Source organism: Castor canadensis, chromosome 2, assembly GCF_047511655.1.
Source record: "Castor canadensis chromosome 2, mCasCan1.hap1v2, whole genome shotgun sequence".
In the NCBI taxonomy this organism is placed as follows: Eukaryota; Metazoa; Chordata; class Mammalia; order Rodentia; family Castoridae; genus Castor; species Castor canadensis.
The window spans coordinates 182,613,282-182,629,872 of record NC_133387.1 but is presented as its reverse complement, the minus strand read 5'-3'; the positions used below and the strand labels follow the sequence as shown (position 1 = coordinate 182,629,872).

Below are 16,591 nucleotides of genomic sequence, written 5' to 3'. Positions count from 1 at the left end.
GCGGGACTTGGGAGGGGGGAGGGGAGGAGGGTCAGCTGGTTACAATGGACCTTGTCCCTACTCTGAGCACTGGGTGGCTGGGCCAACTATGGAGGCAGCTGCAGGTAGGAGGCCGGGAGATGGCTCCAGAGAAAACCTTGGGACAGTCAGGGGAGTGGGACAGGTTCGGAGGCTTTGGGACTAGAGCATACTTGAGGTTGGGACTGAGGCAAATAGAAGTTAGGAGGGATGAGGTGAGCTGATATGTCTGTCTTCCTGGTCCACACCCTCTACTGATATGCTGAGATTTATGTGTCACAGACCTGGGGGGAGGGAAAAGGAGGGAAACAGGTAACATTCCTCTGTGTATGAAGGTAGTAAAAAAGGAGGATCTTTTTGGAACGGAGGAGGCCTGAGTTTTGGAGCTCCCTTAAATCCTTTCAGTGGATGACCATGGATGAGGCATCTGGGGGAGGAATGTGCCTCTCCTCTCACAAACTTCTTTGTCCAGTAGATCTCCGGGACTCGACCTCGTTATCTCTGTAAGTGGCTTGAGGGTTGGGGCAAGAGAAGGAAGGAATGGAAGGTGGGGAAGCTCCTAGCTGCCTAAATGCCTGCTTAGGTGAAGTGCCTGCTTAAGGAAGCTGCAAAGGTGCCTGTTCAGCACCTTAGTAGAACTCGGGACCCAAGTCCAGCTGCCAACTTGTCCTATCAGCTTCTCCTGCCTCCTTGCAGGAAGTTTAAGTTTAACCCAAAGCTGGGCATTGACAATCCTGTCCTCTCCCTGGCTGAAGACCAAGACAGCTCTGGTAACCTCCTCACCCCCTGGCAACCCTTGCCTTTCCCTGGACACCACAGCTCCACACAGCCTCCCATCTCCTTGGTAACCACTCACTGCCTCCCTCCAATACCAGTATCTATGTGGAGGCCAGAGAGGCCCAGCCCTCCCTCTGTCCCAGTCACTGCCTATGCAGTATTTAGCTGCAATGCCCAACCTCTCACTGGGTAAAAGCCTGCCTAGTGCCCTGGCTGGCGGCGGGAGCTGCCAGTCACAAGATGGACCTGTTCATGGGCCATACTTCTCCCCTCCCCATTTTCTCCTGCCCACCTCCTCCTCCAGATCCCTGGAACCTGAAGAGGCCTCGCTTCTGTCTGCTGAGCAAAGAGGAGGGCAAGAGTTTTGGTTTTCACCTGCAGCAGCAGCTGGGCAGGGCTGGGCATGTGGTGTGCAGGGTGGAGCCAGGCACCTCTGCCCAGCGCCAGGGTCTCCGAGAAGGAGACTGGATCCTGGCAGTGAACAACAATGTCGTGGAACGTGAGGACTACATGGTGGTAAGGCTGGGCTGGCACTCCTTGTGGTAGGTGAGAGCATTCCTAGCCCTTAGGGAGGGGACCCTATCCATCTGCCACCCCCCCCATGCTGTGGTGAACAGCCCAACTCACTGTCCCTCATACCCCAGGAATTAGGGGTGCCCAGGTTGGAAAGGTGGTTCCCATGGTGAAACATGCAGATTCTAGGGGAGTCCTGGGAGTTAACAAGTGGGGCCAGCCTCCCTCAGTCCCACATGCCCTCTTTGTAGGTAATACATCACATCCGGGCCAGCGGTCCCCGGGTGTTGCTGACAGTCTTGGCGCAGCAAGTGCATGATGTGGTCCGAGCTCAGCAGGACAACGATACCCATCTCTGTCCTACCCTAGGCTCAGGGGTCCGGCCCCGGTTGTGCCATGTAGTGAAAGATGAGGGTGGCTTTGGCTTCAGTATTACACATGGTGAGCTTAGAGGCTGGGATGGGGCACTCAGGAGGGGATCTCCTGCTTGGGCAGGCAGCAGACTGGAACTTGCTTTTGGTTTTTGTGGTTTTCTTTTTTTTTTTTTCTTCAAGGAGCTAAGGGTCCTTTCTGGCTTGTGCTAAGTGCAGGAGGAGCAGCAGAGCGGGCAGGGGTGCCCCCTGGGGCCCGGTTGCTAGAAGTGAATGGGGTCAGTGTGGAGAAGTTCACACATAGCCAGCTCAGCAGGAAGGTATGGCTGTCCAGTCCCCTTTCCCACCCACCACCTCTCTGTTCTGCACTCACCACAGGAAGCCAACTCCTCCCACACCCATCCCGACCTGATGGCCTACATTTGTCACTGTCCTTCCCTCTGCCATTTGTGCTAGGCCCTCCCCTTGGTTGCCTCATTCCTGCGGCTGGGAAGCGGGGCTATGAGGAGTGCCCACCTCTTCCTCCATACCCAGATGGTTGATGCTCACACCCCTGCTGGGTCCTCACAGCTTTGGCAGAGTGGAGAGAAGGTGACCCTGCTGGTGGCAGGGCCAGAGGTGGAGGAACAGTGTCGCCGGCTGGGAATGCCCCTAGCTGCACCCCTGGCAGAGGGCTGGGCACTGCCTGCCAAGCCCCGCTGTCTGCACCTAGAGAAAGGGCCCCGGGGCTTCGGGTTCCTGCTGCGGGAGGAGAAGGGCCCTGATGGTCGCCTCGGTAAGTAGCAGCCATGGGGGCAGATAGGGAGAGTGGCCTTATGATGGGCAGTCAAGTGCAAGTGCACACCTCTCAGTGCCCCTGTCTATGCCCCAGTCCCGGGTCTCCTCCTCCTATGTACACTGGGGCTACTTTCCTGGTGTACACATGGGAATCTGGGAGGAGGAGCACTGGGAGTAAATTGGGGAGGAGCAATGAGTACGTCTGTCCTAGGGCAGTTCTTGTGGGAGGTCGACCCAGGACTGCCCGCTGAGAAGGCTGGAATGAAGGATGGGGACCGCCTGGTGGCTGTGGCTGGGGAGAGTGTGGAGGGACTTCGTCATGAGGAAACAGTGTCTAGGATCCGGGCACAGGGAACTTGTGTTTCCCTTATTGTTATCGACCCTGAAGCTGACCGCTTCTTCAGCATGGTGTGTATGGGGACAGGGTTGGGGAGGGGGTAGGAGCGGAGCAGGGCTCAGGTGTCACAGGCTTGCTTCATCTGCCCCTTCAGGTCCGCCTGTCCCCACTGCTCTTCCTGGAGAGCATAGAGACTCCTGCAACCCCCCAGGACACTTGCGCGGCCTCTCTGGTTGAGACTGAGGTCCTACCAGTTGAAGACACGGCCTTGTGTCCTGGCCCTGTTGGTTCCCGCCAGTGTTTCTTATATCCCGGGCCTGGTGGTGGCTATGGCTTCCGACTCAGCTGTGTAGCCAGTGGGCTTTGTCTCTTTATCTCCCAGGTACCAATGCCCCATGAACCTCTGGAATCTTTCCATAATTTACCACCTAATCAGCCTTACTCTGCCTCTCTTTCAGAGTCTTAGAACACCCAGAAAATGTTTCTCTGATATTCTATGTTCTGTATGCATCCCCCCAACAACATCAGGTGACCCCAGGAGGCTCAGCTGCCAGAGCAGGGCTGCAAATGGGAGATGTGATTCTGGAAGTAAACGGGTATCCTGTGAATGGAGACAATGACCTGGAAAGGCTTCAGCAGCTGCCAGAGGCTGAACCACCCCTCTGCCTGAAGTTGGCAGCCAGGTCTCAGCAGGGTGTGGAAGCCTGGATTTCCCCAGGGTCCGGAGAGGTGAGGAAGAAGAGACAGATGGGACTGTGAGCAGCCAGAGAAGGGTGGAGAGAATGGAGTGGGAGGGCTGCAGGCTAAAACAGTATGCAGGTGGGGACTTCAGGTCATGAGAGATGAAGACAGAAGGAACATGGAACAATGTCCAGTTGTGGACATTATAGGGCAGATGAGGGCTGAGAAAAGAAACCTTCTGGTTCTGGAATGACCTTCTCCCTCCTCTCTCTATGTAGGACTGGATTCCAACCTCAGAGCTACTATAGAACACCCCTGCTTGGTACACAGCTATGGAGTAGCTTTCCTGTCTTTGTTTAGCAGCCTAAGGTGATGGGAGCAGAGGTGGTCTCTCTAAGCCCAATGCAGGAGCTGGAGAACTCACTGGGACACCACCAATCACAGGACTGCCTGGGGGCTCCCTCACTTTCCTTGAGTCTACCTCCCAGCAGAGGGTGTGGTCAGAGACCTCAGGCGCCCGGCCCATGAGGGGCCTGAGTCTCCAGAGGCTATCTGATGGGAGTTTTGGAGAACTGCACACCCGAGGATGAAGTTATACCTGAGAAGGGGACGCTGTGGGGCTGGCTAGGATTGAAATCATTGGGAACTTGCCCAGTGTAATATAGAACAAGAATTTGGAGGCCAACTTTACCCTTCCTCTGTGGACACCTTAGATTGTGGGAGTTGGTGCCTGGTCGCTGTTGTGTTTTGTTAGAGAAATAACCTGTCCTGGGACTGAAGATGTAGTTCCCTGGTAGAGGGATTGCCAAGCATGAGCAAGGCCCTGGGTTCCATCCCCAGCACTATAAAACAAACAAAAAAATGAGCAAAAAAAAAAAAAGAAAAGAAGTAGAGTTTCCCTATAAATTTGGCTGTCTGCTTTTGTTGGTGGGGATTAGTGGAGGTGTTTTGAGGAGACCACAAGGAGTGTGACCCACTTTCTACAGGAGAGAGGTTGAGACCACGTCAGATTTCTTTCCTATCTCTCTGTCTTTGGCATAATGGGGCAACCCAGAACTAATATGGCTCCATAAGGACCACTCCTCTCTGCCAAAGGTCCTAGCCCACAGCTCCATTGAATTCTACATCAAGATGCTTTATTGCTACGACTCAGAGACTAGAGGCTGGCAGCCTCAAAGATCCAGAGGGTTGAGACCAAATTGGCGCAGCTGCTCCTTGTGCTTGGCGTGGAGTCTGAGCACAGTCTCATCCCACTGAGGCTTGACAGCTCTCAGCTTGGCCAAGAGCTGGTCCAGGTTTCCCTGCAGACAGTAAGCTTTTAGGTCCCAGGAAGAGGGAGAGGACAGGGGTTAAGACTGCCCCAGGTTGGTTAGTTGGCTTTTCTTGACAGAGTTCTCTTTCTCTTTCTCTCTCTCTCTCTCTCTCTCTCTCTCTCTCTCTCTCTCTCTCTCCCTCTCTCTCCCATCCCACTCCCTTCTTTTTGCCGTGCTGGGGATCAAACCCAGGGTCTTGCACATGCTAAGCGCTGACTAGCATCCTCAGCTCTTGGTTTTTTTGGAGACAGAGTCTCACTGTATAATTTAGGCTAGACTTGTACTTGCTATGTATCTCAGGCTAGCATCGAACTCTTGATCCTCCTGTCTGTGTTTGCTGAGTGCTGGGATTACAGGCATGCATCATCATGTCAAGTTCTGCCAGTAGTTTCTTAAAGTACAATTGTATCCTCTCTAGTTGTCCTCAGGAAAGAGCAGGGCTCCTGTGGCAATACTTTTCCTTTCCCTTGGGTTGTCAATCATCATACTAGCTGAGGGTGTGGGGACGGATGAGTGCTGGGTTCTGGGCAGTTGGCTTCTTGGGGTGGTGCTTACATGTATGATTTCTTCATACTTGGCCTCCATGTCTTCCACATGGGCCCGAAGCTGAGCTAGGACCTGGTCCTGTTCTTTAAGTGCTTGCTCTGCCTCTTCCCTTGCAGCCTCAGCCTCCTTCTGGCATGTTTCTGGGGAACAAGACAGAAGGATAAAAGAGGTCAGGATGGTGACACTATATCCTGAACAGTCTCCAAAGGTACCTAAAAAAGGGCATCTTGAGTGGGACCATTACAGATTCACCATGGTCATCAACTTTCCATAGTTCCTGTAAAGACATGGAGACCCACTGAGGTACAACAGAAACAGGAGAGGACAGAAGATGGATCCAAAGTCTGGTTGTCTGTTACTACTCAAGTAATTGGGATGTGTCTCTGAGTTTCAGTTCTTCATCTTTAAAGGGAGAACAATTATAACCCAATTACTTGCTGTGTGACCCTTAAATGTGAAAATGGATGGCAAAGCACCTGTTATACAGGTGGGGCTCAAAAAATGTTAGTTGAATTTGAATTTGAAATTAGGCAAAGATTAGGGAAGGAGCCTAGGGTCTGCATGCCAGATAAACAGCTCTTAAATAGGTAACAGCTAAACTGAAGATATTTTAGAATAAGAAATTTTGAGGGGTTGGGGATTTAGCTCAGTGGAAGTGTTTGTCTGGCAAGTACAAGGCCCTGAGTTTGGTTCCCAGCACTGGAAAAAAAAATTGAGGCCAACTGTGAAACATATTGTGTGCAATGCTAAGATATTTCAACTTTTTCCTGTAAGCAAGAGAGTCAAGCAAGGGCTTCCTCCTTTTTTGAACTCAGGACCTCATATTTGTTAGGCAGGTGCTCTACCACTTAAGCTACTCTGCCAGCCCACTTTTTTTTTTTTTTTTTAATTTTTTGTGTTTTGAGAGAGTTTTTTATTCAATTAGTTAGCATGTACTTGTTTAGGACCTACTAGGTGCTAGGCTTTGAAGATAGAGAAATAAATAAGTCTAACATTTTTCCCTTAGTTTTATTGTAAAAATCAACAAAACTAAGAGGGAATACATTTTGCTCAGAAGAGATAAGGCAGTGGAGGGGAGTAAGTGTTGGAGAGACCAAGCGAAGAAAGAAACGGAGTGAGAGACCTACCTTTTCTTTACCTGTATCTTAGAAGTTCTTGTCATCTTGAACCCTCTGCTCAGAGGAGAATCATGGGGGAAGGTGATTCAAATTCGAATTCAACTAACAGATTTTAGCCTTCTAGAGAAGGTCCTTCTAAGTCCTCCCCTTCATGCTGGACCCTGTCAGTGACTCTTGGAGAGAAAGGGAAAGGGGAAGTGGCTACCTAGCTGCTCCCGGAGGATCTTCGTTTCTTCCTCCAGCTGCTTGCTTTGAGTCTCCATCTTCTCCTGCAGGGCCCATTGTTGGCGGCTCATCTCTGAGGTGGAGATGGTAGGCCGTCAGGAATCCAGGTGGGGAGGCACAGGGAAGGGAAATGAAGTTACATGTGAGGAAGACTGCTTAGTTTAGAGAGACAGGAGCATAAGGACTTTTTCTTTTGGTATTGGGGTTTGAACTCACGGCCTTTGTGCTAGAGGTGTTCTACCACTTGAGCCATACCCCAGCTGTAAGTGTCTTCTTGTGGTGATGCTAAGAAGCTGAGTGACCCTGAAAATCTGGAGGAGGGACAGGAAACCAGACCCCCTTTCCTATACCAGCTTAGGATGGGCATTCTGGCCCTTCTCCACACTCACTCTATGGGATGCGTGAGAAAAGGGCTCTGACTGCATTTTTTACTCCACAAAGCAATCTGAAAGGACCCTGCCTGGGATGCCAGAGATCTGTGCAGAGAAGGCTGAGACTACTCCAGGCAGCTGGAAGTACCCCTCTTTTACCTTCCCCATATCCTCTGGTACTCTTGGTTGTCCTCTTCCAGGCCTCTATTTCTGCCTACCTGTTCAATCAACCACATACCTGCATATATAGCCTTCCCTTCGCTTCGAGCTCTTCCCAGTTCAGCCTCCAACCCTTGCAATCTCTGCTTCAGCAGGTCTTCGGAAGCCTTGGCTCGGCGGGCCTCATCTCTCCGTAGAGCTGTGAACAGTCGCAGAGTCACGCTCAGGACTGGCTGGGGATTCCACAGTCAGTGATGAACTCTGCCCACCTCTGGAAACCTGGCGGCAGGTTGTCCAACCTCCTCTTACTCTGTTGTTTATTTTTCCCGGTAGAATTCCTCAGACTCTTCATTCCTAGTATGTAAATACCCATTCATGTTCTGGTTATTAAAGAAATAAAATAAAATAACTTCCCTGGGCTGCAGGTGTAGCTCAGTGGTAGAGTGTTTTGGTGGGACTGGGATTTGAACTCAGGGTTTCGTGTTTGCAAAGCAGGTACTTTACTGCTTGAGCTATACCTCCAGTCCATTTTGCTCTGATTATTTTGGAGATGGGGTCTGGTGAACTCTTTGCTTGGGCTGACCTCAAACCACAGTCCTTCCGATCTCAGACTCCCAGGTAGCTAAGATTATAGGCATGAGCTGCCCACCAGGTGAGCCACAGGTGCCTGATTTAGAGTATTTTCCCACCATTATGAGGTCCTGGGTTTGATCCTCAGCACTGGGGAGGAAAAATAGCTTTTTTTATTTTCACTGCCATCAGTCTTTTTTCACTACCTCACAGTCTTTTTCCACTCAGGGATGGTCAGAGTTTGGCTTAGCCTCGCACTGTAGTGCTAACCTTTCAGTCCTCCAATGACACAGTAATACCCCAGGCGCAGCCTCTGTTACCCCAGAGCCTTCATCCTTCTCACCCAACTGGTCTCGGAGCAGCTCCTTCTCCAGCAGCACCAGCCTGTGCTTGCCTTCAGCCTCCACATCTGTCCTGGCAAGTTGACAGAGCCTTAGTTTATCATGATCTCAGCTCCCTGCAGCATAGAGTTGGTTTGCGCTCCCTCTAGTGGTCTTGTTTCCTCTGGTGACGGGACTCAGACTGGTATGTTGGATTTCTGGAGGGTGCATGTTTCCTGGCAACTGGGAAACATGGAGCTCAGAGGAAGATGAAATGGGCTCAATCAGCTCACAAAGCTTCAAATACAAAGGTCCTAGAGGGTCAATTCTACCCTTGATCCTCAAATCTTAAATATAGTTTGAAGAGAAAGAATATGAAGCCTATTAGCTATGGTTCACTTCCAGACAGGCACTGTCTACAATTTGGAGACTCAGATATTTCCGAGGTACACATACGAGCTAATAGCATTGTGCTGATAACAGAGAACTACCCCACCCCCTGAATTTCCTCCTGTGTCAGATCAGAGGACCACTAAATGAGGGATCCCTGGTGGCTGAATCTGCCAAATTCACCACTATGTCCTCATTGCCTTGCATACAGTAGGTACTCAAAATATGGCAAGCATATTAGGAAGGCACAGAACTAGACAGGGCTCAGCTCCAGGAATCTAGGTTCTAGGCTAGGAAGAGGAGGACAAAAAGCTCCATTTTGTGCTGTGGAGGGCTGAATTATGCCTGAGGTTGTTTGCTTGGTTTCCATGCCAGAACATAGGGAAGCAGGGCACCTCCCTCCTTCACCATAACTCACCAGCACCCGGGTTCTTTTTCTTCTTCTGTGCTCCAGCTTTCCTCCCTTTGTCTTTGGTCTTAGGTGGCATGTCCTTGCTGTCCTAGGAGAGGGAGAACCTTGTGAGTAGGTCTGGATATAAGAATGTTTTCCGACCCCTAGACTGATGCAGGAATCTCAGGAGAGTCAAAATTAAAGTCTTCAAGTCTGTCTGACACGCTCCAGAAACCTAAGATCTTGGTCTCCTTGATTTTTTTTTTTTTTTGTGGTATTGGGGTTTGAACTCAAGGCCTCACACTTGCTAGGCAGACACTTTCCACCACTTGAGCCACTCCGCCAGCCCAGTTCTTGGTCTCCTTGAGAATCTTAGGCAGGGCTTGGATCAGTAGAGAAGATCAGCTGTGTTCAGAAGTCAACTCTCCCAACCCTCATTTAGAGAAAATAAATCTCTGTACCTGGTCCCTTCCCTCTTCCCATCATCCTCACCTCACCTCTTCCTACCTGTAAGATCTTTTCTTGCCTGTGTTGGGTCTCCCTGTGGAGTAACCCACCTATGGGGAAGGGCAGAGAGATAAAAGATAAGGAGGAGCCTGGGTCCTGGCAGCCAATCCAGGGTGGCACTCCCCCACTTTTCCCCACCCAGGGAGGAGGGCAGGACTGAGACTGGAGTGTTGGATTTCTGGAGGCTGCATGTTGTCCAGGCAACTGGAAAACATGGAGCTCAGAGAAAGATAGAATGGGCTCAATCAGCTCACAAGCTTCAAACCGGAAAGTCCTGGATTCTCCTCTTGTCCTCAAATCCTAAGTATAGTTTGAAGAGAAAGGATATGAAGCCTATGAGCTATGGTTCACTTCCAGATAGGCACTGTCTGCAATTTGAAGATTTAGAAATTTCTGAGGTACACATCTGAGCTGACAGCACTGTGCTGATGCAGAAGAAAAGGAATGACAGTAGTCACTGTGGGCAGTCTACATCCTGAGGTCTCATAGGCAAAATGACATTAGGCTCAAAACCCAAGACCCTCTTCAGAAAGGCATTCTATAACACAGGAACAGGTAGTGGAAGTTTTCCACTTCAGAGAAGTGAGAACAGAGGAAAGGTGAACACGTTGACTCAGTGGGATGCAAATGTTGACGAGTTAGAGAAAGAGCTGTGAATTCTAGTACCTTCTCTGGAAGGGACTATGTAAACATGGGTAAAAGTTTCAACTTTGCTCCGTCTTGGTTTCTTGTTGTATAGGTCTTTGATTTGTCACTCTTTCGTCAAAGGTTTTATCTGGGTATTTACAGAATGATTTTTCTCCCACAGTGACTCAATTTATTGCCTCACTCCCCCTACTCCCTTATGTGGTTGAGATGCAGACAGGTGTCAAGAAGCTATGTGGTTGAGGCCTCCTTGCAGCATAGAGTAGGTTGGGGCTCCCTCTAGTGGACAAAGCTTAACCTCCACAGTCTCCTAAATTTTACTTCTCAATGAGGTATTAAGCAATGTTGGGGCAACCTCCTTTTGGGGATGCTTCCCACCATCTTGCTAGGGTCAGACGTGGTTGGAAAAATAAACTGGGGGCATTAAGTATGCTGGATAGCCTGCTTTTGGCAGATAGCCCCCACCCTTCCTCCAGCCAGGGCCTATCCTGGGGCCTTGCCATCTGCCTGCCACCTGAATCTCTGGACATCATACTATCAAGAATGAAAACAACAGGAACACCAGGGCTTTTTTCCTTGGGATTAAGGGACCTGCAGACTCTCTCTTTAGGTTCTTCTCTCCATCTCTGTCCCCTTCAATATTTTTGGTCAATTGCTTGTTAGAAACAGATCTGCAGAAAGACACAAGATCTGGGAATGAAAAGTCATGCCTCTGGGGAGGAGAAGATAGACTCAGGCATAGGTCAGTGCATGTTTACTTGACTCCATGGCAGCTGCAGGGTACCTCTGTGATACTTTGGACATTTTATAGAGTAAAGGGAAGAACGAGGATTGTCTTCCCAATTCTTACAGCTCCTGTAACTCATGGTTGGCTAAACTTGGGCACAGCTCCCAGATCTTCAGGATACTTTTCTTCTAATTTTGCAGTATGTTTTCATTTATTCTCCCTCTAGCATCCTCTCCCCCTGTCTTGGAATATAGTGGGGGCTCCTGTCCCTATCCTTCTCATCTAGGAGCATGTTTGGGGACTTTTCTACAGAAGGATTAGTGCCTGTTACGCTGTTGTGTGGAATGACATACTGAGGACTGAGATTACAGAACACAGCAATGCATCATGCTTCAAAAGAGCACTTACTTTATTTTCTTCCTGTTTTTAAATTAGCACTATATTAATTGTACAAAGGGGTTTTATTGTGATATTTCTATGCATGCATATAATGCACTTTGATCAAAATCACCCCTTCTATTACTCTTTCTTACCCCCTTCCCCCAGAAGGGCATTTGCTTTACAAATATGTTCAGTCAACCGACTTTCAGGTGCAGAATGAGGATGTGGTTTGGGGTGAAGGTGAAGTGGAGTAAGAAGAATGCCACATGTCATGTGTTGTGATACAAGATGCTCTAGCATAACTCAGAATGGGAATGATATTGTGATTAACTATCCAATCCTCTCTCTTGTACATCTTTAAAAGTCAAATAAAAACTGTGAGGAAAAGGTCAATCTGTCTTTCTCTTTTCATTTACTTCAGTTTAGAAATGACAATCCTCCGAGGGGCTAGAGACATTGCTCAATTGATAGAGTGCTTGCCTAGTAACCTTGAGGCCCAAATTCAAACTCCAGTACTGCCAATAAATAAATAAATAAATAAATAAATAAATAAATAAAGTGACCATAGGAAAGATCCATCCAGGAGTTTTGATGCACTCCTCAATATTCAAATGTGAGAGATAAGTCATTTGTATATTAAAAGAAATATGGCCTGCTGTTGCAAAAACCAAGGGGGCATTATCTGATTCCATGTTACACAGATCTTACTGAAAATAATACAAATTGGAAACCTTAAAGCAAGCTAGAGATATGTACTGTATATCTGCACAAGCACATATACAAATCCACAGGTTAATGTCTTACTCGTACTCCATTAAATCTAGGATTTGACTTCGAAAAATACTCTCCTGCACCTACATTGATCTAGGTTTTGTGGAAGACCCAAACTTGATGCGTGAATTAAGAAATAAATGGAGACTGGGGATGTGGCTCAAGTGGTAGAGTCCTTGTGAGGAAAGAAGAGTTATAGAAATTTAGAATAGGGAAGGATTACTATCTAGAGGCCAATATTTGAACTGATTATTATTATTATTATTTTCGGTACAGGGTCTTGTGCTTGCTAGGCACTCTATCACTTGAGTCAAGTCCCCAGTCTTTTTTTTTTTTTTTTTTTGGTAGTACAGGAGACTGAACCCAGGGCTCTAGCTCTACCACTTAAGTCATGCTCTCAATCCCTTTTGTTTTTGATATAGAGCCTTGATAGGTAGTTCAGACTAGCCTTGAACTCACAATCCTCCTAAGTCTCTTGAGTGTTAGAATTACAGGTGTGTTGCCACCATGCCCAGCTGAGCTGAGGGTTTTTTTAAATTTTTTTTTTTTTTGGTACTTGGTTTGAACTCAGGGCGTACACCTTGAGCCACTCCACCAGCCCTTTTTTGTGATGGGACATTTTGAGATAGGGTCTCTTGCCTAGGATGACTTCGAACCTTGATCCTCCTGATTTCTGCCTCTTGAGTAGCTAGGATTATAGGTGTGAGTCACCAGTGAGCGGCTGAGCTGAGTTTGAAGACTGAATTGAAGTTTTTTTTTTTTGTGGGACTGTGGTTTGAGCTCAGGGTTTTGAGCTTGCAAAACAGGAGCTCTACCACTTGAGCCTCACCACCAGCCTCAATTTGTTTTTTTACAGCCCCAATTTTTTTACATGTGTAAAAAATTGTTGGAATATACATGAAGCTTTATGCATTTTATGTGTGATATTCTGGAAAAAAATCTCCAAAGAAATTTATGCTTGGCTATGGAACCAACCTATATGCCAAACAACCAACAAATGAATAAAGAAAATGTGATATATACGCACATAGGAGTGTCGTTTAGCTATAAGGAAGAATGAAATTGGGGTTGGTAGAGTGGCTTAAGTGACAGAGGGCCTGCCTAGCAAGCATGAGACCCTCAGTTCAAACCTCAGTATCACACACACACACAAAATGAAATTATGTCGTTTGCAGGAAAATGAATGGTGGAGGTCAGAGTTGAGTGAGATAAGTGCCAAGTTCAGAATAATGAATGTTTTTGCTCAAATGTGGAATCTAGGCCTCTTATTATCACCTCAGTCTTAGTTCACACTTGTAATCCTAGTTACTTGGGAGGCAGAGATCAAGCGGATCGAGGTTCAAGCCAGCCCAGGCAAGACCCTATCTTGTAAAAAACACTTCACAAAGAAGGGCTGGTGGAGAGGCTCAAGGTATAGGCCTTGAGTTCAAACCCCAGTACTAAAAAAAAAGTTTTTACCACCCTTCAATAGCACCATCAGCTAGGGAACAAAGCTTGAACACATGAGATTTTGGGAACATTTAAGATCCAAACCCTAACATGGTACCCTGTAGTTCCTAAGGTTCTGTGATGAGTGTTGTAAATAAGAAATCAGAGAGCCTGCAGAGCCCAACTTCCTGTCTGGTGGCACAGTGCCTGCCTGGTAGCTTCCAGAATTGAATTGAATTTTTAAAGCACACTTTAGGCAGAGGGACTGTTCTAAGTAATAGTGATTGAAAAAACAAAAAGGAATATTATTTTGTGATTTAGTGAGTCGTCCAGTGTAAGCTTTATGTATCCAGGAGTAGAATAACTTCAACGTAGTTTAGTTTGGAGTGAGAATATGATCATTTTATTCCAGAGGCATTGGGGGAGTATTTAAAGGGGTGTGTGTGTGTTGCTGTCAGAATTACACTTTAGGAAGAATATGATGACAGGATAGATTGAAGATGGCAGGGAAATCAGTGAGGAAGAGGTTTCAGTATTCCAGGGGAGCTGGGTGTGGTGGTGTACACGTATAATTCTAGTAATTAGGAGGCTGAGGAAGGAGAATTGTGAGTTTGAGGCCAGCCAGGGCTGTATAGTGAGTTCCAGGACAGACTGGGTTACATCGGGAGAACTTACTTCAAGAAAACAAAACAAAACAAAAATTCAGGGGGGAGAAAAAGGAGAGCCTGCAAATGGGGGGTGGGGGGGGTGGGACTAGGCCTGGAAAGTTTTGAGGATTAAGAGGTTTGCCTAGATTTTTCTGTGGTAGATTCTTCTTTTTCTAGATAGGAAGTGATAAGAGGACATTCTACTGATAGAAAATGATAATGTAGACTCCAAAGTCAGCCTTAGATGAAGAAATTGATTTGCAAACCCAAGATGTGTGGCAGCGTGGTCCTTGAGTTCAGAGATACTTTCCCCTCTTGCAGAAGCACTTGATAAATTCAACTGCCTTATCAGTCAAGGGCTTGGTGGAAGAGCCAGGAGGGAGATCTAGGGCGGAACTGAGTGCTTGTTGACACATCTGGGCCTGCAAACTTACATACAAAACTGAGGCTCAGAATTAGCAAACTAAAGCAGGGCGCTTCCTTCTTTGGAAAAGAAGTTCCTATTTTTGAAAGTCTTCCAACTGAACTTTTAGATTAGAGAAGTGGAAGCGACTGGGAACTGCATCGCTGACCCCCGAGTGGAGAACCGCTCTGGCCCGAGCGTGCAGCGTGGGCGGGGCGTCGTGCTGGCGGTGCAGACAGACCTGTGGTGCATCGCGCTGAGCAGAGAATCTTAAGTACATAGCCAATGCCCAGAAAAGGAACCATTCTTCAGAAGAGACAGAGAGAGAGAGGAAAAAAAAGTGGTTTCTTTTCAAGAAGTTAAAGGCCTGGAAGAAGAGCTCGTGGCCTGAGTGTTCCAAACTTCCAAGCCTTTCTGGGGCATCATCAAGCTTGAACAATCCGCAGCATTTACGATTCCTTTCTTTGGTTACTTGTTAATAAAGAGTTTAAAATTGTAGAAGGTGGAGAAAAAACTTTCCCACGACATGAAGCAAATAACTCTAAGCTCAATTTCTATATTTGTCAGGCGTGGGGGAAAGACATGACTAAGATTCTCTCCAACCCTACCTGTCTTCGTCCAAACATTGTAACGACCCCACTCCTGGAACACCGAGCTCCAGCCCACAAGGAACATGGAGGGCTCGGCTTCTGTGTCTAGTGCGCAGACTCCATGCTGGGCCCCGCCCACTTCACTTCCCCTCTTCTCCACCAGAGGGTGCAGGCACCAAGTTCTCTGGCCCCGCCCCTACCCGCCTTCGCCCGCCCCCTAGGATGGGGAGGGGGAATGGAGGCGGGCGCGGAAACTTGGCAGCAGCTTTCCGGGAGCTGTGGGCACACGTGAGCTCGCGAGGACGGTGCGGGAGTGTGTGTGGGGGGTGGTCGCTGCCTCGTCGGGACACGGCAGCCCTCTTTCCCAAGCTCGCCCGCTAGCAGCCCGTCCCCGGCGCACACCCCCGCGCTCCGCCCGCCGGGCTCGCGCTCGCTGAAGGGGTGCGCCCCGCTCTCCCGGCACCGCCCACTCCTCTCCCTGCCGCCGCTCCTCCCTCCGCCCGGAGTGCCGGCGGCGGCGGCGGCGGCGGCTGCCGGGAGAGGCCCCTCCTTCACGCCCTGCTTCTTTCCCTCGCTCGCAGTCGAGCGGAGCCGGCCAACCCGCTGTGCCCCCGACCTTACCCGGGCCATGGCCGGCAACGTGAAAAAGAGCTCTGGCGCCGGGGGCGGCGGCGGCGGCTCCGGGGGTTCGGGCGCGGGCGGCCTGATCGGGCTTATGAAGGACGCCTTCCAGCCGCACCACCACCACCACCACCACCTCAGCCCGCACCCGCCGGGCACCGTGGACAAGAAGATGGTGGAGAAGTGCTGGAAGCTTATGGACAAGGTGAAGGGCCTGCCGGAGACCGGCGGGAGCCGGGTGGGCGTGGGCGGAGGGCCGCGGCCAGGGGAGCGACGCGCGGAGGAAGCTGGGGGAGGGGTTAGCCGCCGGGCCTTGGGAGCTGGGTGACCCGTCCGAGGGGGCTGGGGACCGTAGGGGTCGGGGGCTGGGGGGAAGGGCTGCCGCTGGGCGTCGGGAACGTCGAGGTGTGGGGAGAGACAAAGCTGGGTGGGGGCTGGGGCGAGGGTAGACTGGGAAGCCACCGGGGCGGAAGTGCGATGGGGGTGCGGAGTTAGGGGCTCTGCCGGCGGGGGATGTGGGTCACGGAATTGAGCTGCGGCAGATTGGCGGGGGGGGGGGGGGTGAGGAAGTGCTTGATTAACCTGCCAGGGCTCCTGCCTGGGTGAGGAGCCGCGAAATGACTTGGAAATTAGGATTCTGGACTTGGGTTGAGCGACGTGGGGGTGGGGGACAAGTCCGCAGGCTAACTGTGGTCTGGGTGAGCGTGTAGGTTTTTTTCCTCATTAAGATGTAACGTCGAGATAAAAAAGGAAGAGGTAGGTTTAAATGGGCACTTTCCTTCACCCTCCACATCCAGCGTTGGCTCGAGTGTTTTTGTTTTGGTTTTGGTTTTTTTTTTTTTTTTTTTTTGGTTATCCTGCGAAACATTGGATGGGATCCATTGCTGGTGCTGATTAAACCACAAGTTCTGGTTCGAATCATTATCTTTTTGAAAGGTGGATTGACAGCATGCCAAACAGCAGATTTTGACTTCATAACTTCCTCCCTACACTC

General features: G+C 49.4%; 3 protein-coding genes across 24 annotated transcripts in view; 2 read left to right on the top strand and 1 right to left on the bottom strand.

The window, feature by feature from the left end:
* Positions 1–25: 25 nt before the first annotated feature.
* Nherf4 (NHERF family PDZ scaffold protein 4) lies at positions 26–7,619 on the top strand. 16 transcript variants are annotated; one of them, XR_012445601.1, is made up of 13 exons: positions 30–104; positions 424–521; positions 715–788; positions 1,100–1,311; positions 1,560–1,749; positions 1,863–1,999; positions 2,136–2,454; positions 2,668–2,864; positions 2,948–3,175; positions 3,322–3,522; positions 3,753–3,796; positions 5,450–5,541; positions 7,362–7,619. XR_012445601.1 is itself a non-coding variant. In XM_074066557.1 (12 exons), exons 1-11 carry the CDS (start codon positions 45–47, stop codon positions 3,780–3,782), a joined length of 1,746 nt encoding a protein of 581 aa, XP_073922658.1. In that variant the 5' UTR covers positions 30–44; the 3' UTR covers positions 3,783–3,796; positions 7,362–7,619. The 16 variants fall into 16 exon arrangements, 14 of the variants coding, with proteins under 14 accessions (XP_073922670.1, XP_073922666.1, XP_073922658.1 ...); XR_012445602.1 differs by having other exon boundaries at positions 7,359–7,619; XM_074066557.1 differs by lacking the exon at positions 5,450–5,541.
* On the bottom strand, positions 4,594–15,704 carry Drc12 (dynein regulatory complex subunit 12 homolog). 6 transcript variants are annotated; one of them, XM_074066572.1, is made up of 8 exons: positions 9,385–9,434; positions 8,905–8,986; positions 8,120–8,185; positions 7,516–7,560; positions 7,286–7,405; positions 6,657–6,749; positions 5,343–5,473; positions 4,594–4,775 (listed from the first exon to the last, which is right to left on the bottom strand). In XM_074066572.1, the coding sequence occupies exons 2-8, from the start codon at positions 8,972–8,974 to the stop codon at positions 4,647–4,649; spliced, it is 654 nt and encodes a 217-aa protein (XP_073922673.1). In that variant the 5' UTR covers positions 8,975–8,986; positions 9,385–9,434; the 3' UTR covers positions 4,594–4,646. The 6 variants fall into 6 exon arrangements, with proteins under 6 accessions (XP_073922673.1, XP_073922672.1, XP_073922671.1 ...); XM_074066571.1 differs by lacking the exon at positions 9,385–9,434 and adding an exon at positions 15,598–15,704 and having other exon boundaries at positions 4,594–5,473; positions 8,905–8,981; XM_074066570.1 differs by having other exon boundaries at positions 4,594–5,473.
* Cbl (Cbl proto-oncogene) overlaps positions 15,457–16,591 on the top strand; it is a 76,542-nt gene continuing 75,407 nt past the window's right edge. The window contains exon 1 of one of the 2 annotated variants that reach the window (XM_020179197.2): positions 15,457–15,802. In XM_020179197.2, the coding sequence (XP_020034786.2) occupies positions 15,605–15,802 (198 nt within the window). In that variant the 5' untranslated portion in view covers positions 15,457–15,604. The remainder of the gene's footprint in view (positions 15,803–16,591) is intronic. The other variant, XM_074066553.1, reaches the window with a different exon arrangement.

Coding starts and splice junctions, on each gene's coding strand:
- Nherf4 (XM_074066557.1), top strand. CDS start 45: ATGGACCTTGTCCCTACTCTGAGCACTGGGTGGCTGGGCCAACTATGG. Junction 2,455..2,667: donor GGGCCCTGATGGTCGCCTCG/GTAAGTAGCAGC, acceptor CGTCTGTCCTAG/GGCAGTTCTTGTGGGAGGTC. Junction 3,523..3,752: donor TTTCCCCAGGGTCCGGAGAG/GTGAGGAAGAAG, acceptor CTCTCTATGTAG/GACTGGATTCCAACCTCAGA.
- Drc12 (XM_074066571.1), bottom strand. CDS start 8,974: ATGCCACCTAAGACCAAAGACAAAGGGAGGAAAGCTGGAGCACAGAAG. Junction 8,186..8,904: donor GAAAAAGAACCCGGGTGCTG/GTGAGTTATGGT, acceptor TTGCCAGGACAG/ATGTGGAGGCTGAAGGCAAG. Junction 6,750..7,285: donor AGGGAAGGCTATATATGCAG/GTATGTGGTTGA, acceptor TCTCCACCTCAG/AGATGAGCCGCCAACAATGG.